This window comes from Drosophila pseudoobscura, chromosome 4 (assembly GCF_009870125.1).
Source record: "Drosophila pseudoobscura strain MV-25-SWS-2005 chromosome 4, UCI_Dpse_MV25, whole genome shotgun sequence".
Taxonomy (NCBI): domain Eukaryota; kingdom Metazoa; phylum Arthropoda; class Insecta; order Diptera; family Drosophilidae; genus Drosophila; species Drosophila pseudoobscura.
This window is the reverse complement of record NC_046681.1, coordinates 10,798,343-10,825,787: the sequence shown is the minus strand read 5'-3', so window position 1 is coordinate 10,825,787 and position 27,445 is coordinate 10,798,343. Positions and strand designations below refer to the sequence as shown.

The following is a 27,445-nucleotide window of genomic DNA, read 5'->3' as shown; positions in this document are numbered from 1 at the left end:
ATCAGAACCAGCTCGAACTGGGGGGGAAAGCGCCCGCATGGCAACAAATACAAATACACAGCGAGCCCCAAGGGGGAGGGCACATGGCCAAACAATCGCAATTTACATAAGAGAACAAGAGATAGATGGAGAAGGGAAAGAATGCGAACAAAAGCTTAGCATAAAATATTTATAAATATTGCGTATACGTAATCGAATTGATTGATTTTGCAATTTCACGCAAGGCAAGAAACGAAATGCCAGGACGACCAGCAGGAGGAGTCCCAGGGCCAAACAACTAAAGGTCACACACACACACTCACACACAGGGGTCAGGGGGAGAATACTCTCCGGGATTTTTGGGGCGGGTAAAGTACGGAGCCTCTTAAGTGATTTCTAAGAGCGGATCCACAGATCCAGAGATAAAACACATTATGGTAATGTGCACACAGTAACAAGTTAAGGACACGCCTCCTCACCCCCACATGAAGACTTAAGTTCCACCCACACACACACACCCACACCCACACCCACCCACACAGCGAAAGAGTAATCCTTTATGGCCAGAAAGCCAATGACTCTGCTTTTGACCATCGAATCGGTTGAATTACAAATGGTTTTCCTTTCCTTCGCTCTTTTCGCTTGTTTTTGCTCCATTGGCTCCCCCCACTCCAAGCCAAAACGGTTCGAAAAGTATCCGCAATCACACAGCGGCACGTGTTGCTGTCAAGGACAAGGAAACGGATCTCCTTCCGTCCTCTGTCCTCCCTGGGCAAAAGGGTTTAGTGTTTAACAAAAAATGATTGGTAATTTGATTCTTTATTACATTTTCCAAAAGGGCAACGCGTGGAGGCGGCGGCGGCTACTGCTGCTTTAAAATTTATGAAATTTTTCCCCTCATTTGAAAGGGTGTGAAATGGTGCGTAGGGGGGCAAGGGGTGATGGGGGATCGGCGTGGGACGGCCACAGCCTGAGGTTCCTAATTGTCGCAAATTTTGTGGCCCAGAGGATTTTATGATTATGTCATGCATTTAAGAGTTGATTTTGTTTGATTTCAACGAGAAGATGTGGCTGTATTTTGAAGATATTTTAAGAAATTTAAGGCATATTTCTAGGGAATAAAAGACTTCTAAGAGACCTCTTAAAGTGGCCTAATTTTGAAGATATTTTTAGGTATATTTCTAAGAAATTTAAGGTATACTTCTGGGGAGTAAAAGACTTCTAGAAGACCGCTAAAAATGGCGGAATTCTGCGGATTTTTGAAGTTATTTCTAGGCATATTTCTAAGAAAATTAAAGGCATATTTCTAAAGAATAAAAGACTTCTAGGAGACCACTAGAAGTGGTTGGAAAACTTTGTAGTCGTGAATATAAAATCAATCTTTATATTCTTATAGAAAGAATTTATTTTTTAACGAATTAATAGATTTTTATCGAAACAATAGATTTATTATCGAAAAATTCTATCTTTATCGAAAGAATAAATGTAATATCGAAGTAAATCGATCAAAAAATAAATATTTATCGAAATTAATGGCCTTTTTATTTTTATTTTATAATATAATCGAATATTTATCGAAAGTTTTCGATTTTGGGTAGCAAATTTATTGATTAAATAAGAATAAGAAGTGTCATTTCTTTGGCCACTTTCCCATACGTGTTTTGGGTGCTAATCGACTTTAAAATCGTCTACCCAACGGTTTTAGCCACATTTATAGATCTCCTTTGTAAAACCCTTATACTATTGTATCTTTGATTTACTCACCACAAACAAAGCTGCCCAGAGACTTTGCTGAGACTTCCAATTGGTGTTCGTCGACATTTTTATCTGCATTTTCTCGTAATCATGATTTTATGCTGCGAACGAGAAACGAAACGAAACGTGCAAATATATTAATTAATAATCAGATTTATTAAAGAAACAGCCAGACAAACAAATTGAAATTAATGTACCATACTTAACAAGTGGAAGAAGCGAATATCTCACGCCTTGGCGACCCCAGAGGGGAGAGTGGGGCACCCCTTTCACATAATTAAGGAAAAACACAACAGAGCGGAGCGTTGAACGATTAATGAAGCAAAACGCCAGCTGATGGCAGCCCCCAAGGATAGGGAGGGGGGAGATATATGAGCGGACAGGCTTTGGAGACAGGAAACCAGCCAGAAGATGCACCCACCCCCCCCGGAAGCCCAAGCCCCAACGAAACGTAATAAATACGTTTATGGCATTGGGACATTTGTCATTCAAATTAAGTACAAACGACATTATTCATTTCCCGAAAACGGGGCCAGCAGGAGCGAACGCAGAAGGAAAAAGGAAAATTTTACAAATTGTATTTACTTTTGGCAAAAGGCAAACGCATTTACTTTCTTCAGGGCTTTCTTCCTGGCTTTGTTTTCTGGGGAAAATAATGTTCCTTTTTTTTTTTATCCTTGTCTGGTAAAAGGAATTCCCTGTTTCTTGTCTTCAAAATTTAATTGAAATTTATGGACATTTTAAATGCATTAAAAAGTCTCAAAAGTCAAAAAATATATGTCCAACAAGGTCTATTAGGGAAATGAATATTAATTTGCAGGAAAAAAACCCCCTTCTAGATCCCCTTTTGCTCTCAAATACTTGCCCAAAAATTAAACCAAAATTTGTGTGTTTCCGCTCTAAAAATAAAACCCAAAACCGATTAAATAATTGCTTTAAAGTTCTCCAGGTTCCATTCTCAGCTAAAATCAATTTAAATACACGCCGGGGAGCAATCAAAAGTTTGCCCTGGAAACACGAGGCACACCCAGAGGTTGCCCCACAAATTGGGGCACATATTATTCCAATGAAAGCAAAAGAAAAAAAAAACCCCCTCCCTGTAGGAGCCATGGATATTAATCGAGTATGAAGTTCGGGCGGGGTGGGGTGGGGGCACATTCCCCTGGTAATTATAGATGGGAACCCGCCCCCTTCTGTCGGCAGACAGTTGTCAACGATGAGGTGGTTTTCCCCCCTGAAATATTCCATCAAAAATCACAAGCACAGGTCATAAATGAAAATCGTTTCGTGCCCCTTGTGGCACATACACCGCTCCTGTGGCACGTGGGCGTTCACGCAGGTGATTTTATGTGGTTTTTATGTGCGGTTTCTGGGCTCTGGTCTCTGGTCTCTCCATTTCAGGACACATTTTTCGGTTTGTTGCGTAATGTAATTAGATTTTCCAGTAAGAGTTGAGGGGGGTGTGGAGTGAAGGGTGTGTGGCGTGTGGGGTGTGAGGTGTGCGGTTAATTAGAGTTTTATTTGCTTGAAATATGTATGAACAACAAGTCGGTGAAAAGAGATTTCTCTTGAATAAATATTAAAACAAGAAATGTACAGAACATCTGTTGTTATTTTCCAGGGGTTTCAAAGGGGAATGGGCTGGAAATAGTGGTAGTTATTGAGGAAAAACTGTCCAAAAAGGAAGTACATTATTTTGAGAGGTGATCGTTGAATATATGTGCAGAAGAACACTAAAATTAATGACTAGTTTTAAGGGAAATTAACTTAGAAATCATTTTTCATCACGAACGTCCTCTAATGGCAGGTACCAGTGTCCATTTATCACTCTTCTGGTTGTGGTCTAAGGTTCTACAGCATTTATTTCCTTTAAATGACTTCCATATTTATTCCTCCTTCCATTTGGTCTTTTAATTCCATAGAAATCTCAGTTTATTCCTGCTCAAACCATCTCTGAAATCTCTTTCTCATCTCATAATCCTTGGTTTCCTTTCCAAAATCTCTTTTCAACCCGATTTCGGGGCTGTTTTATTCCCATTCCAATTTGCATATTTCGTTGTGCAATTAATTAAAAAATTAAAAACTCGATTTGCTACACAATGAAAACCGAAAAGCGTCCCCCCCCCCCCTCCCACAAAGCAACAACAAAATAAGGAAAGGGAAATAAAAGGGAATACTTGAAAAAATTAATTAACTATGCTCTTTTTTTCGTAGCACCCCCTTGCCCCACGAAAACCTCTGTACCCCCCCTCCAGCAGCTTTACCCTTTTGTCCCCCTCCATTCTCTGACGTTGTCATTGTCAATGCCCCTTGTTGTCGTTGTCGTTGTCGCTCTCGTTGTTGTTCTTTGTTGGGAAAATGTTGCGCATTGAACTTTTAATTAGCAGACAGAAGGCATGAGGCATGAAGGGGCACACAGCACATACAATGGGTGGCAGGTGTACTGTGCCCCGTATGTTTCCACCCCAAAAACGGGGGTAGGGAAGGGGACTGCTGCACCACAAAGTGAAATTCATTTCTATGCACAGATTGTGTTTGCCTCCAGAGAAAAGAAACGGGAATGGGGTGGCAGGGAGGCACAGGGGAACGGAGGCAGGGAGGCAGGGAGGCACAGGGGAACGGAGGCAGGGAGGCAAGGGGGAACGGGGGGAGGGAGGCACAGGGGAACGGAGGGAGGGGGTTCATGCACATGTGCTTGTTGTGGCAAGGGAATTCTGTTTTGGGGCCATTGGGCAACGATCGATGATCGGTTCCATGTGGCGAGGCGGCTCCACCTCCTATTATATATTGGAGTAAGGAAAAGTAATCTTAAATCGAGTGAAAAAAGCACCCGCGATGGGCAAGCCTCCAACCACCAACCACCAAAAATTAGAGATATTTATATATAAATATTTTTTTTTTATTTCTAAATTTTATTAGAATTATTAATTTTAATATTTAAAAGGGTATAACAAGTTTTCGTCTTCCAATGCTCCCTTCTATAAACAATTATTAAACCCTTTCCCCTGCCACACCCTGGAGGGTGGTTCTGGGTGGGCGGGGGAGGGGAAAAGCAAAACCAACCCAGGGTGGCCTTTGAAAAACTGTTCAACAAAACACTACTCTACTCGCATTGTACTCGGCACTTTTCGGCAAAACACTCACACATTTTCAGAGCACAGAACACACACTTTTGCTTCCCTCAAAAACCAAGAGCCCAACCAATAGACCAATGATTTTTCGCTGGCCCAAAACTGTCGTTGAGGCGATCAACAATGAAATAACAAATGGGAATTCCCCCGTGGACACAACGCAGGAGAACCAGTTGCTTACTTATATAATCTAGCGTAAGCGATCCTTGAGAAGAGGTAAGAAAAGGGATATTCTGGGGGTGCAAAACAGTGATGTTTCCTGGTGGATTTCCCCCAGATCTTGAGGCAATGGCTTTGTGTCGGGCCCCCGCACAGCCCCGGCAACAGCAGCCACAGCAGCCGGCGTGTCCGCCCATGTCCCTGCCCGTCTCGTATCCCTACATGGACGCGCAGCAGCTGCAGCAGTTCTACATCGCCCAGATGCTGCAGCCGCAGCCCCCCCTCGGGCCCAATGTGTACGTCCAGCCCTGGTACATGTGCCAGCCGCCGTCGTGCCAGAACTACGGCTACTGCTACGGCATGCAGATGCCACCCAGAGCCATGCTGCCACAGGACTGTAGTTCCCCCTCAAACACGCCTTCCATTCAGGTGGGTAAAGGATCTTGTCCGACCCTTGACCGCTTCAACCTCCTATCTTTAGTCCACAGGATCGGAAAACAGCACGGGGAGTTGCTGCAGACCCACCACCAGCACAAGATGCGTGCCCCAGGATCGCAAGCGATCTCCTGCCGGTGGCAGGACCTACCAGCAATGCAAAGTGCCGCTTCCGAAAACCGCCTGTGGGTGGTGCGGCAGCCTCGACAGCTTCGAGTCGGATGGCAGCGCCCTGTTGGAGGCTCAACGCTTTGCGGCATGCAGCATCTGTCCAGCGCCCAAGCCAAAAGAGATTCAGAGAAGACAGCAGCAGGAAGAAGTATCCCAAAACGATTCAGAAATGGAGCAAAACCTCGCTTCAAAGAAGGAGCAAAGGATTGCTTCAAATAAGGTGCACAGAATCGATTCGGAGATCGGTTCAGAGAATGGGTCAAAGATCGATTCAGAGAATGAGGAGGAAGTAATCGATTCAGAGAACCATTCGAGACAAGCAGCTTCCAAGAAGGAGCAAAGGAAAGATCTAAAGAGGGCTCAAAGGCACTCTTCCAAGGAGGAAAGGGGCTCTTCCAAGGAAGAAAAGTGCTCTTCCAAGGAAGAAAGGCACTCTTCGAAGGAAGAAAGACACTCTTCCAAGGAAAAAAGACACTCTTCCAAGGAAGAAAGGGGCTCTTTTAAGGAAGAAAGGGGCTCTTACAAGGAAGAAAGGGGCTCTTCCAAGGAAGAAAGGCAATCTTCCAAGGAAGAAAGGGGCTCTTCCAAGGAAAAAAGACACTCTTCCAAGGAAGAAAGGGGCTCTTTTAAGGAAGAAAAGTGCTCTGCCAAGAAACACCACAAAGAGGCCATCAAACCGGCGAAACCCGCGAAACCTGCCACACTCAAGGAGGACATCGACAGCGCGCTGGGCAGCTCCGCCAGTAGCTTCATCAAACGCTTGGGCGTGCTCATGCGCCATCGCTCCACCCGGAGCTCCATGAAGCAAAAGCAAGCCAAGGCCCCACCAAGTCCGTGCCTCACTCCGGCCTGCTCGAACACCAGTTCGGAGTCCCTGCAGCAGCCACCCACGAGGTCCAGCTTCTTGAGCCGTTTGTTCGGCGAAGTGCGCGACAATGATATGGCCTTCTATGCGCAAAAATCCAGATGCAACATACAGCACGAGCCAAGCCTGCATTCGGACAGTCTGGAGCAGCTGGCGGCCTTCAAGAAGCTGCGAAAGAAGCAACGGCTTTCAGCCAAGGGTCCCTATGAAATATAAACCATACCCTGAACACCAATAGGCAGATTTTCAAGTGTATTTCAAATTTCAGGCAATAAAATTAACCGAAGCGAGGAATTCGAACCTTTAATTGGCGATCTGCCAGATAGTTCCTTGGAATTTAAGCAATTTCCTCAGTAAATCCTTAACGAAGCAGTCCAGTCCCGCCCTGTCTAGTCGGATTTTCGTACAGCTCATCAAATCCAGCAGAACCAGAGAGCCACCCAGCCAGAAAAACAGACAGGCAGACCGACAGACAGCCGCACATGAGAGGCAAAGCGGGTTTTTCAATTGATGACGCAAAGGCAATCGACGGCGGCTCATTAAACGACCATCAAGGCTTATTAATTTTGACATTTCAATGGCCATATATCATTATCAGTCAACAGGGGGAGGGGGGGGGCCATCAACAGCCGTCATCAGAGCCATCAACAATCCGTCAGTCGGTTACAGTCGGTTACAGCATCCACGGCATCCACGAATGGACAGGCAATAATGCCGCCAGACAAATTCCCAACACGAGAAGAATGGATGGAAATTTGCCCAGTTAACAGGCCAACAGGCTAATCAGCTTCGTTACCGACTTGGTAACACACGGTAAGAGCCCTTGCCCCCAAACACCACCCCCCCACCACCATCCCCTTGAAAACCTAACGATTTGACTCTTTTTTTTGTGGTTATTTTTGGAAAAACTCGGTAGCTGAAAATATTTGGAGGCTTATGAGATGTGTTACGAGAGGGGTTTAAGGAGTTTTCCATTTTCCATTGGCAAGAATTCCATCAAGAATATTTTAATAAGTTTTTAGGCATAATTTTGTATATTTTTATAAATTTCTAAATTATATAAATTTAAATAAAAAATTTATAAATTTTTATAATAAATTTCTAATTTTTACAAACCAATCGAGGAAGGAAAGGAAGTCTCAAAAGGGAGCTTTAAATTTGAGAGACTTTAGGGCCATGTTTTCTCGAAATATTTATTGCTATTAATCCTTTAGATTACTCAACTTTTAGCCATATTTCTCTACCTTTTTAGGCTCCCACTTCGAATGCCTCTAACTGAAAGACCATTTCTTTTAATGCTCCTTAAAATTGTACAATTTTCTTTAAATTCTATTTTAAAATTATTTATATTTTTCTATTTAAATAATTGAATTTAATTAACAATTTCCTTGACTATTTACAGTTTAAAAAATACCCTTATTGCTTAATTTTTCTGTGATTTTTGTTTTAAATATCCAAATATCTCTCTTTCTTTTTATTCTATGCGAAAGAACTTCTATAAAAAATTATAATAATAATAAAAGAAAACTTGGTATTCAAACAATTATTTTGCTAAATTTTAATAGTGAAAATTATTGAAAAAAATCGTGCCAAGATCGACGAAATTAGAAGAACAGTGTGCCACCTTTTTTGTAAGCCAAATTTAAGACCATTTTGGGTTTAAAAAATTCTTAAAAATAATGCAATAAAGTCACATTTATAGAAAATTAGGCGATCTTATAGAAGATTAATTAATTTATCAAAAAACAATTTCTTTTCTTTTAAAAATCTCTTAAAACAGCAGTACAACACTAAACACTAAAGTCCGGCACTGTAAGTGTTTAAGGGGGTTTAATTAGTTAAATTCCAATAAATTTAATAAATAATATAGGAAAAAAGTATTTAGAAATTGATTTTATTTTGTTGATATCCCTAGAAATGTCCATATATCACCCCGAACTATTCACTCCACCCTCTGTCGCTCTCTCTCACTCGCTCTCTCTCTCTCACTCTGTCTGTCTCCTCATTAACATTTCAATACCTCGCGTACGCGGACTGTCAGAAAGGGCGGCCTGCCCTTTGTTTGGCTTTCGCTTGGGGTTTTGTTCCTCGTCTTTATTTTTTTTTTTTGGGCAATGCAATAGCAGTGGGGCGTAGCAATTATGTTTGCCCCGTCATTAGTGACGGCTCAGAGCAGAAGGTGCGACGACAACTTCAATTGCGACTCCGACTCCGATCTCTCTTTGGAGGGAGCGCAACGCTTGATTGAAGCCCACGCACAGGTAGCCCATGGCACCATTCCCTCCCTCCCCTCCCTCCATCATTGAAATACATCTATTTATTATCAGAATTTCGAAATATACCAGGGGTAGTGAGGGGAAGGGGAAAGGGAAGAGCAAATTGGTTTTGGGGGAAACTTGTTGGCCCCTGCAGCAGTCATCGTTGAATCGAATTTGCAGTCATCTAAATATAAGAAAAATACCAGAAAATACCCCCCATCCCGGGGGGTGCTGTTTCACCTTTCTTTCTCCTGCACACAGCTCCAGCCTGCCCCCGCCACCCCTCCAAACCCTGCTCCTTTGGGGCTCTGTTCCTCCATTCACCTTCTCGACTTGACGATGTTGCCGTTGACAGGCGAGCGAGCAATAAGTTTCAAATAGTGCCGACAGTTCCGTCGAACGTCTCGTCGCTCATGTCAAACGGAATCAAGATGAGCGCGGGGAGGCAGGCCCCCAACGAGGGGGCCACGAAATCAACAAGAGGGGGGAGGGCGAGGGCAAGTGGCAGTATGATTGAGAAGGGGATTACAGGGAGATAGAGGACAGGGGAGAAGGTGAGAAAGGAAGAAGTAATCGAAGCATTGCCTGTAGCCTTCCCGCCTGCCCGCCCGCCTGCGTCCTCTCCTTGAACTCTGATGCCGTTTCGATTTCAATGAATTTCATTCAAGTATTTTGGCATACTACACTCGGAGAAATTTGTGGGAAAAATATATGCCAATAGATGAAAGAAAGACTCTAAGAAAATAAAGAGTAAAATGAAAGAAATTGCAGAAAAATGAAGGAAAATTGTACACAAATTTATTTTATCATCTTCGAAAAGGAAATCCGAAAAAAATTATAATTAAAACATTTCAAAATAAAAATATAAAAAAAAAATTCATATTTAAAAATAAATAAACAAAAACCAATATAAATTAAATAATAAAATAAAATAGGGGAAAACAAATTAAAACTATAATGAATCAAATAAAAATCCAAGATTCTATCGCACAAATAACATAAAAAAAATAATAAATAATGTAAATATTATAAATAAAATAAATATAGTCAATCTATATATATTAATATTAAAATAAATATTAAATAATATAAATAAAATAATTTGAATCGCTCTATAGAGGACACTACTCCCATATCTTACAAAATAATGGCAGTGCCAGGCCTCTAAAGCCTGCTTTATCTTGGAAACACTTAAACCCCCAAAGACCTCCAATAACCATCCCGTAATAATCATATTTGATTCGTCTATTAATACAGAAAAATGTACTATACTACTCCTTCATTTCCCATTCAATCTCAATTCTTTTGCCGCCTAAACTGCGCGACAAATTTTCACTCGAAAATAAAGAATTTATTTCCCCTAAAAATATTTAATCAGCGGCACATTCCAAGACGGAAGAAAAACCCCATAGAAAAATCTATGAGGCACTTAAAATTCGGTCTAGCCGCAGTGTCCGCCGCACACGGAATGAAAACCATTCCGTACTCGTATTGAGGAAAAGCAGGAAAGGAATTTCCTCCGCTCCAACCAATAAATTATTTACCATGTATAAATCAAGGCAGAGCAGGAGGAGACGACCGAACGCGCACACGAAACTTGAAAACATGTTAAAGCCATTCAAAGATTTATTTGTAGTCCAAAGGAAGGGAAAGGAGTACCAGCAGGAGCTAGGGGGGAGGAGGGAAGCTTCCAAGTCCATTCAGGCCTCGTCCTGCAGTGAAATAAAATCTAGGAATGCCAGGAGAGCCACAGCCAAAAGGTAAAGTTCCATTTTCAGGTGAAGATGTTACCCACGACGTTCTTTATTTTATTTTTAATTTTCACCAAAGAATATGTGTGTCAGGGCCCGTGCCCTGTGCCGCGTGCCCCTACTGCCACTTGTGCCACTATTCCAAACAAAACTTGCACAAAACTTCATCGTCGTGGTCGTCGTCGTCGTCGTCATCGCTCCTCTGGGAGGCACTCCTCTCCACTCCACTCCACTCGAAAGACGGTGGTTCGCATGTCTGGCGGTCTGCGAGAGTCTGCTCTTTGATTTCGTGGCAGATTTCAAGTGTTTAACTTCATGGATGAGGCACGGGGCAGGGGCACGGGGCAGGGACAGGGGCAGGGACACGGGACTCCATGCAGTTTCATAATTTACTGCCTTGCCGGGAGTTGGAGTTTTTGGTAAGGAAGTTTTTGGTTTTTTGCCATTAAGCAGTTGCATTAACCGCATCCCTCTTTTCAGCGGGTAGCACATCCTCCCTTCCTCCCTCTTGCACCCACCCTCTCTGGCTTTAAATTGGAATCCCCTAGAAAATCCATCCCCCACACAAATATAAGAACCCGAAATTCCCAGCTAAAGCGCATTTAAAGCTTTGCCTTTCGGTTTCCAGAGAGTTTCTGCGGAAATACTTTATAAGACGATAATTGGCTTATGGAGGGGTCTGCGGGCTGGAGCGTTTCAACAAAAATAAAGATATAAAGGAGTTTATTTTTAATAAGATTTTGAAAGAAAATTGAGATTATACTTATGTTGATAGGATGCCGCAGATGGGAGATGGGAGGAGATATCCGCAGAGGAGGAAATGGAGAAAATGGAAGATTTCCCTGTAGATGGAGGAGATATCTATAGGAAGAGGGGGATGTACCCATAGGAGGAGGGATTCCTGTGGGAGGAGGAGGATTCCTGTAGAAGCTATACGATCCTAGTCTCTCTAGGAACTCTATCCCCTTTCTTTCTTTCCAAAGTTAAGGCTCTCCAAATGGCTTTCTTCCTTAGAAAACGTAACTATTATCCTGTTCTTATGGAGAATCTACAACTATAACCACATATGTATTCAATTTCAAATCAAAACGACTCTTTTAGGCCCCTAATATCATCCGAAGGTTACGCTTTTCAAATGTTTTTCTTTCGTAGATAAAGTAGACATAAAACAACTCTTTTAGGCCCTAAATATCATCCCTTTTTAGATGAAAATTTGAAAATATCACCTATCCCTCAGTTATAAAGAAATAATCCCCCATAAAACACACAACTCTCCCAATATCACCCACTAAAAGCACTTATTCCAAAGCGGAACTCAAGGAAAAATAAAACCAGCGCCTCCTAGAAATATCAAAGTATCACTTTACACCGACATCAAATGGAACTATAAATCAAGACAACCTTAAGCAGAGGAAACCTTAAAGAACCCCATAAATATGACACTCTGTAAAGTTTTTCTTTATGGTTTTACCTGTGCGAAAGGAGAGAAACCATTTTCGGGCAGTAAAGAGTGCCCCAGAATCTGCCTGGCCCCAATAAAGTTGTCATAAATATAATCGTACATATGGCAGAGGGGGGCTTGGGTCCCAATCTAAATCCAGACTGAGCCGTCGGTGGGGGGAGGGGGAGGGCGGCACCTAATAAGTGAAGCTAATCTAAAAGGCACACAGACAGACACACAGCCAGACACACAGATACTGTCGAGAGCTCTTTTCATAAAGCCTAAAAATGTTCCGACACACAATGGGAATTATGGCAGGAAAAGAGACGGAAGACGGAGGACGGAAGGCCGGGCGGGCACTTTTTAAGTAAATTATAAAGCATTGAAAAATGTGTGTTTTTGTTGAATGAAATGAAATAAAATAAAGCAAATAAAATGCTAGAAAGTATGCAAAAAGTCAACGACAGTTGAAAAGAGGCGACCGAGACAGACACCCCCTCTTGTGGGTGGAGGGGAGGGAGGGGGCGACAATGTGGAGAATGTCGGCAATTGTCGCCTTCGTCTATGTGGGTGGGTGGGTGGCTGTCTGTCTGTCTGTGTGTCTGCCTTCTTCAAGTCCTGCACACGATGATCCTTTTGCCTCTGCCTGTTCATTGTCCTTTCCCCGAGAATGTGTGTAATGTAACATTTGCCAGGCTTAAAGTTCACAAAACACACAAAACTATTCACAGTTTCTGTTCTGGGCCCCAAAAACGTGGAGTTTCGCTCCAGACGTTCACAAAAGAGCTTGCAAGAGCTACGGGGGGGGAGGCCGACTAAAAGGTGTTTCGGTTGTGGGTTTAAGGTGGCTTTTTATGAGTCTTGGGGATTAAAGGGTTGTTCTAGAAGGAGAGCAGGATATATGGGGATAGAGTTGAGGGTCTCTAGAACATCTGTTCTTCAAAATTGGCAAAAGAAGGCATTATATCTTTATTCTTGTTGGAAAATGGAGTAAACCTAAAGATTATAAGCCACAGGTTCATCAACCTTATGGGGATCCATACTATCTGCCATTCCCTATCCCCTGAAATATACCTTATAATGTTTGCTTTTAATATTTACCGAATATCTGCAAATATTTCCTACAATTTGTGCAAATATTTTCCTATTCCTCTGCTATATTTATTATACCCGATACTCAAAATGAGTATTGGGGTATATTAGATTTGTGGTGAAAGTGGATGTGTGTAACGTCCAGAAGGAATCGTTTCCGACCCTATAAAGTATATATATTCTTGATCAGCATCAATAGCCGAGTCGATTGAGCCCTGTCTGTCTGTCCGTCCGTCCGTCTGTCCGTCTGTCCGTCTGTCCGTCCCCTTCAGCGCCTAATGCTCAAAGACTATAAGAGCTAGAGCAACGATGTTTTGCATCCAGACTTCTGTGATATGTCACTGCTACAAAAATATTTAAAAACTTTGCCCCGCCCACTTCCGCCCCCACAAAGGGCGAAAATCTGTGGCATCCACAATTTTAAAGATACGAGAAAACTAAAAACGCAGAATCGTAGAAGATGACTATATCTTACAGAGTGCAAAATCTGAACCAGATCGTATAATTATTATAGCCAGAATCACGAAAACAATTTCACTCTTTCTCGCTCTGTCTCACTCTAACACACAGGTTTCATGGTCGGTTTTGCCAATTGCAAAATATGAGTTCAAGGATCTGAGAACCCATAAGAGCTAGAGCAACCAAATTTGGTATCCACACTCCTGTGATATCGGACCTTGACCGTTTCCTGTCCAAATTTCGCCACACCCCCTTCCGCCCCCGCAAAGGACGAAAATCTGAGGCAACCACAAATCTCAGAGACTATTAAGGCTAGAGTAACCAAATTTGGTACACACACTCCTTTAAGATGTCACTATAAAACGTATATCTCAGAATTTCGCCCCACCCCCATACGCCCCCACAAAGGACGAAAATCTGTTGCATCCACAATATTGCAGATTTGAGAAAACTAAAAACGCAGAATCATAGATAATGACCATATCTATCCGGTTGCTGAATCTGGATCAGATCAGATCATTTTTATAGCCAAAAGGAACAAATCAATTTGCAGTGGCTACGCAGCGCCCGACGTCACGCTCATACTGATTTTCTGTCTCTCTCGCACGCACTCTTTGTCGTGTCGTTAAATATTAGCGGCGTCTGCCGGAGGAGAGCCATACTGACTTAGTATCGGGTATAACCGTAGAGTTGCGGTGTCCGCAGCAACTCACAACGTTCCCCCTCGTTTTAAATGAAAATAATCGGAAAATATATATTTTTTAAGGCCTTTTCTTTGTCAATTTTTTCGCGCTGCTTTTCTTAATATCTTCTGGGTTCCAAATGTCCCGAGACCACCTTTTAACACACAATTAATTAAAATTAAGCAAAGGGTACCCCCAAAGAGTACCCTCAATGTAATGTCAGATGTAATGTAAATGTAATAAGCGACATACCCCAGTCGGTGGATGAAAGATTTGATGCCACGCTCTCGCCCATAGGAATCCAGAAAGAAGAGCTGTGTGGCAAGAAAGAACCGTTGCTGCCGCTGCCGCTGCCGCTGCTGCTAATCCACTTTAACAGTTCTCGTGCTGCACACCAAGACACACCGGCACACCGGCACACGCACACTCCGACTCCGACTCCGACTCTGCCTCTGACACTCTGTGGCACGAATGAGCACGAACGCTGCGTGCCACACACAAACACAGGTGAGCCGGGCTTTGGTTGTTTTATTTCTTGCACTGATTGTTACACTAAAATCGAATTAAAGTTGCCCGCTGCTGCCGCCGCCGCCGCCGCCGCTGCTGCTGCACTTGCCACACGTTGCACAACAACTTTCGCCTGCAACTTTTACTTTGTTTGCCAGGATACGGGAGGACACGGAACACAAAAAACTTTCAAGACGTGCAGAATTCCCTTCACTTCCTTCTTTTTTCCTTTGTTGGGTTTTTCCGGGCTTTTCTTTGTTTTGTTTTTGTTTTTGTTGGATGCTGGAGCGCGTAAAAGGGATTTTCTAATAGGAAAAAACGCGAAAACGCGACAAAAGTTATTCCTTTGCTGCTCCTTGGGAGCCAGGCATCCTTTCAATGGCGGTGGCCCGTTCCTTGCGATGTATTCCTTATAATTATTTGTTTTTATTGCCTCTTCTCTTTTTCGGTCTAAGATCAAAGGAACACGGAAGTTTCTGGCTTTTTTCCGGCTCTTCAACTCGTTTTTTCAATGGCTTTCAATGTTTTATATTCTTTTTTGTACTTAAATGCTAAAAGGTTGAAACAATTGTTGGGTTTTGGGTTTGGGAATTATATTATTAAGTGATTTAAAGCAATATATGTTCTTTCTAATTTCTAGGAAAATAAAATAATTCTAGAATTTTTGCAGTTTTTAAAACCGGAAGATTTATTAATTTTGGTAATTATTCATAAAATACTCGATTCAAAATCAAAGGAAACAAACTTTATTCTAAATTCCAAGCAATATCGAGAGATATAAAGAATAAACAGCGAATATCTAATGAAAATATAGACACTGAAGATTCTTCATGTTTTTCTAGATCAAAGGATCAAACATATTGAAGGTTCTATGAGAACCACAGAATATCAAAGCGGGTGCCATCATATCCATAGATGTTGCGAAAGAAATTTATTCCAAATCCCTAAATCATTCCTAAAATAAAAGATTTTCTTTATCTTTTGGGGGGAGGGGGGGACACCCGGATTTCTTTGAAATGGTTTTTTAAATGTTATGTTTGTATCCGGGGGAGCCAGTTTTTTGTTTTTATCCTCAAATATTTCATTTTTCAAGCTTTTTTGATCATTAATTAATATCCAATTTTTTGTAATATTTTTACATTTTTCTTAATTTTATTTTATTCTCAAGTTTTTCCACATAATTACGATTGGAAATCTTTTAATTTGATCTCAAATTTTTGTTTTCTTTTTCGTTTTTGTTCACTAATTTTTGTAAAATTTACCGAATTTTTGGATTTTTAATTAATTATTTTTTATGTTTAATATATTTATTATTGTTGCATTTTGTTGCACTTTCACTTGCAGCACACACCGACACGACACTCACACGCAAATTGGAATGAATGCGGCATGTGGCATGCGACATGCGGCATAAAGTTCTAAGCAAGGGCTCAGTGCTTGGGGCCTCTGTTTGGGCTTGGGGCTTTCACTCTCTTACCGTCAGCACGAACCGTTCGCGTTGAAAGTCGATTTTTTTTTGAAAAGTGGAAACCCATCGGCGGAAAGCGGCCTTCGTTCGTATCACATGCGCGATTCAATGTTGACAGCAGCAAATGTTGCAGGGCTTGAGTGTGAATTTTGAGTGAGAATTACGACTCTTATGATTTCCCCTCCTTACGGTGAAAGCGTGGTGAGTGTTGCTCAACATTTGTTGAAAAGAATGTGTTTCGCGGCATGCATCTTATGGAGGGGTAATGTAATGTTTATCATCATGCTGCTATCAACATAGCAACCAATTTTATTGCCCACAGAAACTGGTAGCAGAAATTCTGAGAGTTATCTCTCAGATTACGCAGAATTAATATAAATTCTAAAAATTAAAAACTTACAAGAAGTTTTGTTCACAAGAAGTTTTGTTGCTAGAAATTCTGTTGCAAGGCTAATGTGCAGATGTAAAATGCCGTCGCGACACCTGACGGAAATTTGGACTAACCAACCCGTTTTTTCACCATAGAGTGCGCCACAACGGTCCCTCCTAGCGGCATTTTTTTTATGTACATATTATTTGTAACTTTTGTTTACTATGTATTTTTATACCCGATACTCAAAATGAGTATTGGGGTATATTAGATTTGTGGTAAAAGTGGATGTGTGTAACGTCCAGAAGGAATCGTTTCCGACCCTATAAAGTATATATATTCTTGATCAGCATCAATAGCCGAGTCGATTGAGCCATGTCTGTCTGTCCGTCTGTCCGTCTGTCCGTCTGTCCGTCCGTCCGTCTGTCCGTCTGTCCGTCTGTCCGTCCCCTTCAGCGCCTAATGCTCAAAGACTATAAGAGCTAGAGCAACGATGTTTTGGATCCAGACTTCTGTGATATGTCACTGCTCCAAAAATATTTCAAAACTTTGCCCCGCCCACTTCCGCCCCCACAAAGGGCGAAAATCTGTGGCATCCACAATTTCGACGATACGAAAAAACTAAAAACGCAGAATCGTAGAAGATGACTATATCTTCTAGAGTGCAAAATCTGAACCAGATCATATAATTATTACAGCCAGAATCACGAAAACAATATCACTCTTTCTCGCTCTGTCTCACTCTAACACACAGGTTTCATGGTCGGTTTTGCCAATTGCAAAATATGAGTTCAAGGATCTCAGAACCTATAAAAGCCAGAGCAACCAAATTTGGTATCCACACTCCTGTGATATCGGACCTTGACCGTTTCCTGTCCAAATTTCGCCACACCCCCTTCCGCCCCCGCAAAGGACGAAAATCTGAGGCAACCACAAATCTCAGAGACTATTAAGGCTAGAGTAACCAAATTTGGTACACACACTCCTTTAAGATGTCACTATAAAACGTATATCTCAAAATTTCGACCCACCCCCTTCCGCCCCCACAAAGGACGAAAATCTGTTGCATCCACAATATTGCAAATTTGAAAAAACTAAGAACGCAGAATCATAGATAATGACCATATCTATCAGATTAGTGAATCTGGATCAGATCAGATCATTTTTATAGCCAAAAGGAACAAATCAATTTGCAGTGGCTACGCAGCGCGTAGCTCAGACTGATTTTCTGTCTCTCTCGCACGCACTCTTTGTCGTGTCGTTAAATATTAGCGGCGTCTGCCGGAGGAGAGCCATACTGACTTAGTATCGGGTATAACCGTAGAGTTGCGGTGTCCGCAGCAACTCACAACGTTCCACCTCGTTTTTGTTATATCCCGAAAAGAATGGATTCTTTATGGACTCAATATTTTTGTATTCTGTTGTGAATATAAAGACTACCGCTCGATGGAGATCGAGAGAGGACAACTTGTCATAGGAATTGAAAAGACGAGAAATTCAAATCTGAAGGTCAACGTAACGGCAACATATGTAACACAACACTCCTACCATCATTTTCGCCAACATTATTGCCAGGAACAAGTTCTAAGTACTGCCCCAGCACAGCAGCTATGCTGCCCAGCTTGTTGCTAACGATATTTCCCCTCCATGAGGGGAAAGTATGCATCTTGCTGCTGACTGCGGACTGAGCGTGTTGCTCAATATTTATTGAAAAGAACATGCTTATCAACATGTATCATTTGAAGGGGTGAAGTTCTTTGTTTTCTTTTTTGTACTCAGCATGTTGCAAACTCAAGATGTTGTGAGTTGGATGTTGCCCAAAATGTTGCTCAATTGTTGTTGCAATATTCTGAAAGTTTTTTGAGGAAATAAATAGAAGAGGCTCCGAAGAGTCGAATGAAGTGTTTTTCCGTTTAAGAATCTGAGAATTGAAAAATTCAATGAATATACATATTTCCATTTCCATTCGCTTTTAAATATTCAGTTCCATTCAATCTGTCGAAATCTTCTTCAGCATTCAACAGGTCTTTTTCTGCAAAATCTATGGAGTACTCAAAATCGAACATCAATCGATGCAAATTGTCTCAGCAGTTTATTGGGGCCATTTATTGGGGCAGATCAACAGAGGGGTACATCCTGCAATAAGCTATTATAAAGAAAAAAGGGGATATAAATATTAAAATACAAATAATTAATAATAAATAATGTACATACATATGTAATACATAGAAGAAATACAAATACATATGAAAGATAAAAGTACAGCCATTTCCATTCTCTTCTTTAAGCCCTTCTTGGACTCTCAAAGATCTAGATACTCTTTGAAGGTTTTCCCTACTGCTCGAAATATTTACCTCTGACCACATTTCAATTTATTTCTAATGCGCTTAAAAAAAAATTTGTTTGCTTGAAGAAATGCAAGCGATGCTGGGGGTCCCCCACCGAAGGGAGTGGGGGATAAAAAGGGCGATAAAAAGTGGACTTTTGTCAACGCGCTTTCTATTCCAATCACACAGCACCAGAATCAATCTCTTAACATATTTTTCGCATCCATTGGATTTATGTTGCTTTTTTTTTTTAAGGTAAGCCTATTAACGCCAACACGAACCCCGTCGAATGTGGGGCCATGGGAATTCTCTGGGATTTTCTTTTGTGGTGCCACAAACGTAGGAAATTGTTTCAAAATTCAGGGCTTTAGGGGAGTGGAAGATGGGGAAATTATGCCAAGTAATTAGAAAATATAACAAATAATTTGTGGGGAAAACTATTCCGGAAAAGTCCACTATTTATTTGCCTTCCCTTTAGCCGGACTTCCCCCAAATCCGCATCAAAATTCACACTTCCATTAACACTCGACAGGCCCCCAGACATCCATCCATTCAATGAATAAAACATTGAATAAAAATGATGCCAAAAATCAGGGCATATTGAAAATCAATTTTCAATGGAGGGAAAAATTATGGAAAATTATGGAAATTATGGCCCACAAACTAGGTTAAAATGCAAGTGTCATTTAGGCCCAGTCACAGAAATACAGAGGGGCTGAGGGAGGGGGGTAGGGAAATGGAAAATGGGTTGCCAGTCTCCTTTTTCGACAGGCTTCAATAATTATAATAATTATTATCCTTAAAAGCAGCAGAATTGATTGTGAAAAAAGCCATTGCCTTCGAAGCTTTGTTTCTGTTTCAATTTCTTTTATTTTTGTTTATAATCGGCTTACAAATGACGCGCCTAATAGCTGGCTTTATGCCCCCTACAATGAATGAATGAATGGATGAATGGATGGATGGTTGCTTTTTTCATTTATTTATATATACTGTTGGGTATACTCTATAAATTTATAGGGGATTGAGAGGGGTTTAGCTGGCAAATGAGGTCTGGGAAATGCACCTTAAAAGAACTCAAAAATCCATGGGTTTTCTTTAAGTGTAGAAATATGAAAAGTATCGCCCAAAAATATCCATAAATACCTCCGTCTTACGTAGGGTATCCCTTTATTCATGGCCACATTTTCCTCTATTTATTCTGCCATTTTTCAGCATTTTTCTGGCTGCCATTCTTTTTTTGTTTTTTTTTGCCGGTGGACTATGGACTATGGCAATTCAATTTCATGGCTCTGTGCGTAGGACAATTTACCCCACTGTGCAAGTGCTAAATAGTTGACTGAATGGCAGACACAGATACAGACACGGAGGGGCATGCCACACGCTGCACGATACACATCGACTCGTTCATTGGTGGTACATTCTGCAAATAAATGAACTGAAGCGTTGATAGCCTCTGCTGCTTCTGCTTCCAAGGGATCCGTGGCAGCAACGAACGGCTACGTGGCATGGAACATAATGAAAACTTTTCGATCGAGTGCACTTTTGCCCCACAACCAGCCCGGCTCCGCCCCCTGCTGATGGACCCTGCTGATGGCTGTTCTGTTTGGCTGCTGCCAATGCAAACACATAATTGTGCAACAGCAGCAACAACAGCCACAAAAAGTGTGGCAATTGTTGGCATTTTAAAGCTGTCCATAGATGGCTTGATTTCTCCATCAAAACACACACATGCAACATTCGGTTGAATGCCTCTACATGATTATATTTATTATAATTTAATTTTTGTGCATTTTCTGTATTGAAAAATTACATAAAAAGACCAATAAATTCCCCCATAAAAACCACAAAAGAATAAAAAGAACTAATCAACATTTTCTATTATTACATTATTTGGAAAATCATTTTAAATCCCCTTAAAGATATCTTAATGCATCGTAAGTCCCCCCCCCCCCCTTGTAATAATTATAGCCATAAAATAAACAAAAAATCAAAAGAAGAAAGCACCCCCGAAAAGGCTCCGATGATGAGTAGCCAGAAATGATCACATAACTTTTCATTATGCCCAGAAGAAAAACCAAAAACCAAAACGAATTTGAATTCGAATTCGAGGCACCCGAACAATGCTGTGACCCATGACCAATTAAAACCTTTTACCTGACCCCAGCGATGGACAAACACTTCAGCAAAATCAACACAAAGGGGAGGGGAGGGAGGACCCCACAGACTCTGAACAGATGGAAACATATTGCTTTCATCACCTGCAGACACACTCTTTGGGGAAAATATGCTCTCAACAATTTGTAAGCAGTTATCCTTATCCCCCCCTACAAAAAAAGGGTTTCAAACAATTAAGATTTAGATACGCAACGCACGAGTGGGACCCTTGAAAAGGAAGGGCAGGGGCAGGGCAGGGGCAGGGCAGGAGCAGGGGCGGGGCAAGGAAAGGTCAGGTCAAACCGGTCTTCGAGTGTGCCCCTTCCTCTGGCCTGAATATTAAATAAAATCAACAAATAAAATAAAAACAAAGGCCGCAACCAAGTCAAGCCCAATGAAATTTGACTAATTGCCTGGAGGTAGGAGGTAGGAGGCAGAGGCCAGTGCCGCCTGCCTCATGCCACACATTGCATGCCCCGTCGCATCTCTCGCGGCAAACCTCCCAGACAGTCGTCGGCATTCAAATGCAGGCAGATAACAAGGAAACTGCATTAAGAATCATGCCACAAGCCCATCCCCAGCCAGAGGAAGCAAAAATCCATGTTAAATGGAAATGCTGAAAGTTTTCGATTCGAGAAAAATTCGTAGAGTTTCCTCTGTATAACTTTTCAGGTGGGGAAAAGGGCAAACCTCAAGCTCAGCCGAAATTCTCTGCGTATTTAAATTTATTTATTGATTCCATAATTAATTGCAGTCTCGCTGGAGAATCGTGTCTGTGCCTTAAGTATTTTTAGATGTGACTAACTAGAGGTTCGAGTCTCAGGGTTTCAGCTTGGGAAAGTTTTTGAGAAAAGCATTTTAGGTGGAATTTAAGGGAACTTTTCTTAGGAAGATCGCTAAAAAAAATCAACAATTTTGATATACAAATAGAAGCAATTAAATATATTTAAAACGGGCATGTTTTAAAGTCAAATTCGCTTGGAAATATTCCCAAAAATTTGAGATCTAGAAAGGCCCTGAAATCTAGGAATCTTTTCTTAGGAATTTCTTTGCAAAAAACCAAAATTATATGAACTAATAGAAGCTATTTATGTGGCCATAAAATTTGTTTAAATTATTGCATAAATCTATCTAGTACTCGCAAGAAATTTCCTTGGAAATATTCCTAAAAATTCGAGTCCTAGAAAAGAACTGTGATATGTTCTTAAGAATAACTACAAAACCACTATTTTTTTCAACTATTAAAAACACTTTTTAGCTTAATTAATGTATAAATCTAAAAGTATTCCCAAGAAATTAACTTGGAAATATTCCTAGGAAATATTTGAGTCCTAGAAAAGCCCTGTGATATTTTCTTAAGAATAGCTCTACAAAACCACGATTTTTTTCAACTAATAAAAACCCTTTGTATTTTAATTAAATCTGTTTAAATTAATGTATAAATTTACAAGTATTCCCAAGAGATTTACTTGCAAACTTGGAACTTGTATTCCTAAAAATTCTCGGTAAGCCCTATGATATTTTCTTAAGAATGGCTCTGAAAATACAACAATTTTGTTAACAAATAAAAATACTTAGTGTATTAATTAAATATATTTAAATTATTGGCTTAAACTGCCCCCCAAGAAATATTCATTAAAAAAACCCTGAAATCTAAGGGACCTTTTCTTAAGAATTGCTCTAAAAAATACAACACTTTGATGAACTAACAGAAGCCATTTATATGTTTATTAAATCTGTTTAAATTGTTGCCTTACCCCCCAATAAACTCGCTTGAAAATATTCCCAAAAACACACTGGAACGTAAGGGACCTTTTCTTAAGAATTTTATCCAGGAAATCCCAAAATTATAACTTCATTAAATCCATTCAAATTATAGCACAAATGGTTCACATATGTATCCAAAGTATCCCCTGAAAGATTTCCTGGATAGCCTGTGGCCCCAAAAATCGCAAAAATCAGAAACCGCATAAAAACTGCGACAAAAGTTGTTCTGCGGCCAAGCTGGCGTCTTGAAATATTCATGCAGGAGGGGCCTGGCCAAGTGTTGACTTTTGTGGCGGTGGGGGAAGCCACAGCCATGGGGATACACCCATTAATGTCCCTGCAGACTCCACTCCACTCCCCCATTAGGCCAGAGCTAATCTTTTGCGACGACTCACAATAGAAAAGGGAGGGAAAAGCCCGCCCCCAACAAAGGAAAAACCGAGCACGAGTATTGGCAAAGCCGATGCTCACATATTTATGATCACTCAATTATTGCGGAGGGCGTTGGGGGGGGGAGGAGCTCGAGTTTGAGGCACTTTCATTTCGCTTATGGGTTCGTATTATTTATACCCCCCCTGCCTCCCAGTGGCATCGTGTGGTGGTGTCGAGTGGCAGTGCCCGTGCGGGGCATTAATGTTAATAATTTATATGGGAAATGTATGCCAATGTACTCGTAAATAGTTAAAAATTATATTTGATTACGGGCCAGAGCATTGCTAGGAAAATTGGAATTGATTTTCCTTTTTTGTGTGTGTTTTTGTTTGTCGAGAATTGAGATAAATTGTTTAGTAGGCAATTTGTTTAAGTGTTGAGTGGGGGGAGGGGGGGAGGGGGGAGGGCGTCCTTGTCCGGCCTGCAGGTTAAAAGTGTTTCTTATCCACAGAGACAAAGAGGGGGAGTTTTATATGGCACTTACTTGACCCCTCCCCCTCCGCCCCTCGCCAGACCCAGAGCCTGTTTATGCCTTAGTGGACCACATTTGTGATGATTAGATATGCTTTTGGCATAGATACAAGGAGCCCAAGGAAGGGCCAGGAGCGCCTGGAGAGGCCACAGTGGTCTCGACCAAATTCATATTCCCAGCATCGACCCTTTTCTGATTGAAGGAAAAACTCAAAAGCTTATGCGTACGATCAGCTAATTATTCATCTGCTGAATGGAATATCTCGAAAGCCACAAAAGCCAAGGAGGATGCCTTCCTGCCTGGCTGCCTTCCTGCCTGCAATCGCGGCGGCTCAAACTCATTTCCTAATCAATTAAATATTCCGATTTCAATGGCCCAAAGCCAACGAACGGACGACTGAATGCCTTTCGGAGGCATGGAACAAAGGGAATGCCTCGGACCTGGACTCTCGACTCTGGACTCTCTCTCTCTCTGGATCCTTTTGTGATTACGTAATTACGTTTAATGAATTCAGGAAAATGAAAAATGAAATTGAAAGACCATTCCGTTTGTGCGAAACGCATTCGAAGACAAATTCCTCTTTTACCCGAGAGGAAGGAGGAAGGTCTTTGGTTTTGTTTTTTTTTTTTCTTTATCCTTATTTTCACTGTGGACTGCAATTTAGGCTTTTGTCCTTGTCGTTTTTCATTTTCAAGTCCTCACAAAAAGGCAGGATTGAAGGGGGGTGGGGGGAACGGTATGCAAATTTAAGTTTTGGAAAATTTTACTGGACGGTAAATCCGAGTATTTTTATGTGTGGCTTGGGCCACACAAAGCCAATTAAACACTTTTGGGGCCAGGCCATCGATTTTGGCATTGTTTCCCCCCATCCTTTGGCTCCTGTCAGGCCCCTCTTGCTGGGCACTCCTTGAGTGCCATTTTGCCTTCCCCAAACCCAAAGAACCCAAATGTTTTAAGAACATTTTGGGTAATTGACATTTTGACATCAATTACCGCACTTTCAGGGACGAACGACACAAAAACTTGTACTCTAGGAGCACACTCTACGCCAGGATGTTGTGTTGTGGTAACAACAGGAGCCACAAAGTCCTTCAAACACTCAAGAACCCGAAAACAGGCTGGATCTGGTCTTTGTTAAAAATTCAATGGGTATTACGACTAAAAGGATTTCAATTCGATTTTAAGTGGAGTAGAAGGCAGTTAAATTCTTACGATGTGAGTTTGAACAATAAATACAAAAAAATACTAAAAATACCACAAAATACTAGAAAATATACTAGTAAAATACCAAAAAACAGCTGATAAATATCAGGTATACATCATGAGATGAGTTCAAATAAAAAATTCTATTAAAATACTGCAAAAATACTAGATAATGCAACAAATTACAAAATAATAACTACTTGAGAAACTAGAATAATACTTGGCACATAATTTGTATTAAAAAATGACTTAAAAACACCAGTAAAATACTTCTGAAACAGTTATACCAAGGGATAATATTGTACACTTTATTATCCATATTTCTAATTTTAATTGAAACGATCCGTCAGAGAGGAACTTCCATATAAATGACCAATACACTATGCATTCAAAACAAGTCACACATCGAAAATCTGCCTAAGCTGGAGCAGACCCCCCTCCAGGGGGAAGAAGCACCTGGAGAGCACGAGATGGTTCAGGTGGCATCTTGCTGTTAGATGGAAGAAAAGCACTAATTCAGATCAAACATATTTATGTTTTTGAAGTGCTCACACAATTTGGATCTGCTTCGAAATGGCTGACTACTTCTTGTACCCGGAGGAACGCGAGAAGCTCAACAACGGGCTCCAGAAGTGGGACACCGACTACCGCACTCGATGCACCAGTTCCGAGATGCCATGTCCGTTGCCAGGCTAGTGGAAAAGATACACAAGGATCTTGTGGATCTCAGAACGCACAGAGTCTGTACCAGGGTGCCGACAATGCAGAACAACTGAAAGCTATTCAAAATTCACGAGTTGGATGGACTGGAGAGGGGAATTTCTCGAGTGAATTGGGTTATTTCTAGTACTTTTTTGGGACTATCTTGGGACTACATATGCAGCGAATTGATTGCCGCTTTGGTATCTTTTTGGATCAGGCTCTCGTCTGCAATCTGGAAATGTCCTTGGCTCTCCTCCAGAATTCCCCACGCCAGGCCCCTCTCCAGGGAAATGGCCACCGCCTCGCACAGGTGTTCCACGTCGTTAAAGCGGGGATTCTTCAGTTCGCACATCTCCATGATTACCTCGTTCTTGGAGGCCACGCCCACACTTTGGATGTGTGCCACAACATCCTCGGCCATAGAATGGCAGATACGAGTGCGACTTGTCGTGTTTTCGATGCTCATTTCGCACTAATTTACTGAAATTTCTACACAAAAGATTGTTTGTTTTCGACTAGAAAATGGAACAGCCTGCCAGTGGAAATGAACTGCCAATTCCCCGAAAACTAGATGAAGAAAATGAGCATTGAACAGCGGGAAATCGAGTGTCAAGACCCCATTCGAAGAGGTCCTTAAATACTCCCGACAGATAGGCCAAATGCATCTCATCAAGGATTCAGATAAAACATCTTCTTGGCCTCCATTTGGCGTCCAACTGGCGCCTCTTTTGGGGCAGCTGCAACTCCCTTGGAGCCAGTGAGCAGACTCGATGCCCCAGACTGTCAGGCTGCCAAAATATTCGGTATGTATAAAAAGGACGGGGCCAGGCAGCTAAGCATATATTGAAATCGCAGCAGAGTCAGCATCTCCGGCACATTCGCTACAAAGGAAATGTCATTGAATTTTTACACCAAATGCAGAACAGACAGCCAGCAGTAGCAGGGCGGGAAGGGTGGGAAGGGGGGGGGGGGGGGGGGTTTGGAAATAATAAAATAAAGACAAGAATTCAATGCTCTTTCGCTTGTGTTTCACTCCGATGCAGCGAGCGGCAGAAACATTTTCAAGTCATTTTAGTAATGGAATGACTTTTGAATATTTGAAGAGCTCTTTCCGCTGCATGGATGGTAGCTTTCCCAGATACTACTCGTGCTCGTGCTCGTGCTCGTGGCCGTGCCCGGGACTCCCCTGGACGCCCCGCCATCGCTCCATCAACATTCCGTGCACATGCTACAGATTCCGCTCCTATATGGACGGAATCTTCAAGGGAGTTGCGATGCTGGGAGGAGGACTCTCGCTCTCAGCGCTGTCTATCGTCGCTTTGAAATTTTCATGAACATTGTGCTGTCGACATTTGCTTGTTTCCTTTCCTTTCCTTTACTTTACTTTTTTTTCGTTTAATTTATTAAACATTTCTTTTTTCCAGCTGCCTGGTTTTTCACAGTTTTCCATCGGGCCAATCTTATGCTTCTTTGTAGCCTTTATTTTCGGACGGGGAAAAGTCGGAATAAAGTGCCCTTGCCAGCGAAAGTCAAATGTCCGGAGTTTCAATTGTGATATAATCGTTAAAATGGGTCATTCTCGCATAGGCCAACAAGCAAGGACTTGGCTATTGTAATAATCCCACTTAGCATTTTGATAGGCACTGCATGAAGCCATTACATCTTACGTGTGAGTGTCCTTGACCGAGGGCCCTGAAAAAAACCAAGTAAATGTGAGCATATGTTAATTTAAAAACAAGATTATTTTTAAAAAGAAGAATGTCAGCATTTTAACGATATTAGAAGAGAAACTAGAAAAATACTAGAAAATATCAGAAAAATACCAGAAAATATACTGAAAAATACCTCGCAAATTTCTAAATTA

The 27,445-nt window shown here is 41.5% G+C and overlaps 2 protein-coding genes across 7 annotated transcripts in view; one reads left to right on the top strand and one right to left on the bottom strand.

Moving 5' to 3' along the window:
- Window positions 1-27,228, bottom strand: part of nolo (no long nerve cord) — a 79,507-nt gene extending 52,279 nt beyond the window's left edge. For 3 of the 6 annotated variants that reach the window (XM_033379527.1, XM_033379528.1, XM_033379531.1), the window contains exons 1-2: window positions 14,432-15,232; window positions 1,744-1,835 (exon numbers count right to left, since the gene is read on the bottom strand). In XM_033379527.1, coding sequence (XP_033235418.1) covers window positions 1,744-1,812 — 69 coding nt within the window. In that variant the 5' untranslated portion in view covers window positions 1,813-1,835; window positions 14,432-15,232. Of the gene's footprint in view, window positions 1-1,743; window positions 1,837-14,431; window positions 15,233-27,211 lie in introns of those variants that run through there. The other 3 variants (XM_033379532.1, XM_033379533.1, XM_033379530.1) reach the window with 2 other exon arrangements.
- LOC6903534 (uncharacterized) lies at window positions 4,824-6,789 on the top strand. Its single transcript, XM_002132373.3, has 3 exons — window positions 4,824-5,081; window positions 5,143-5,453; window positions 5,506-6,789. The coding sequence occupies exons 2-3, from the start codon at window positions 5,154-5,156 to the stop codon at window positions 6,709-6,711; spliced, it is 1,506 nt and encodes a 501-aa protein (XP_002132409.2). The 5' UTR covers window positions 4,824-5,081; window positions 5,143-5,153; the 3' UTR covers window positions 6,712-6,789.
- Window positions 27,229-27,445: the final 217 nt, after the last annotated feature.

Bases quoted from the DNA above. Each gene is read 5' to 3' on its own strand.
- LOC6903534 (XM_002132373.3), top strand. From the start codon at position 5,154: ATGGCTTTGTGTCGGGCCCCCGCACAGCCCCGGCAACAGCAGCCACAG. The intron at 5,454-5,505 runs GTGGGTAAAGGA...TCCTATCTTTAG, and splicing joins CAAACACGCCTTCCATTCAG to TCCACAGGATCGGAAAACAG.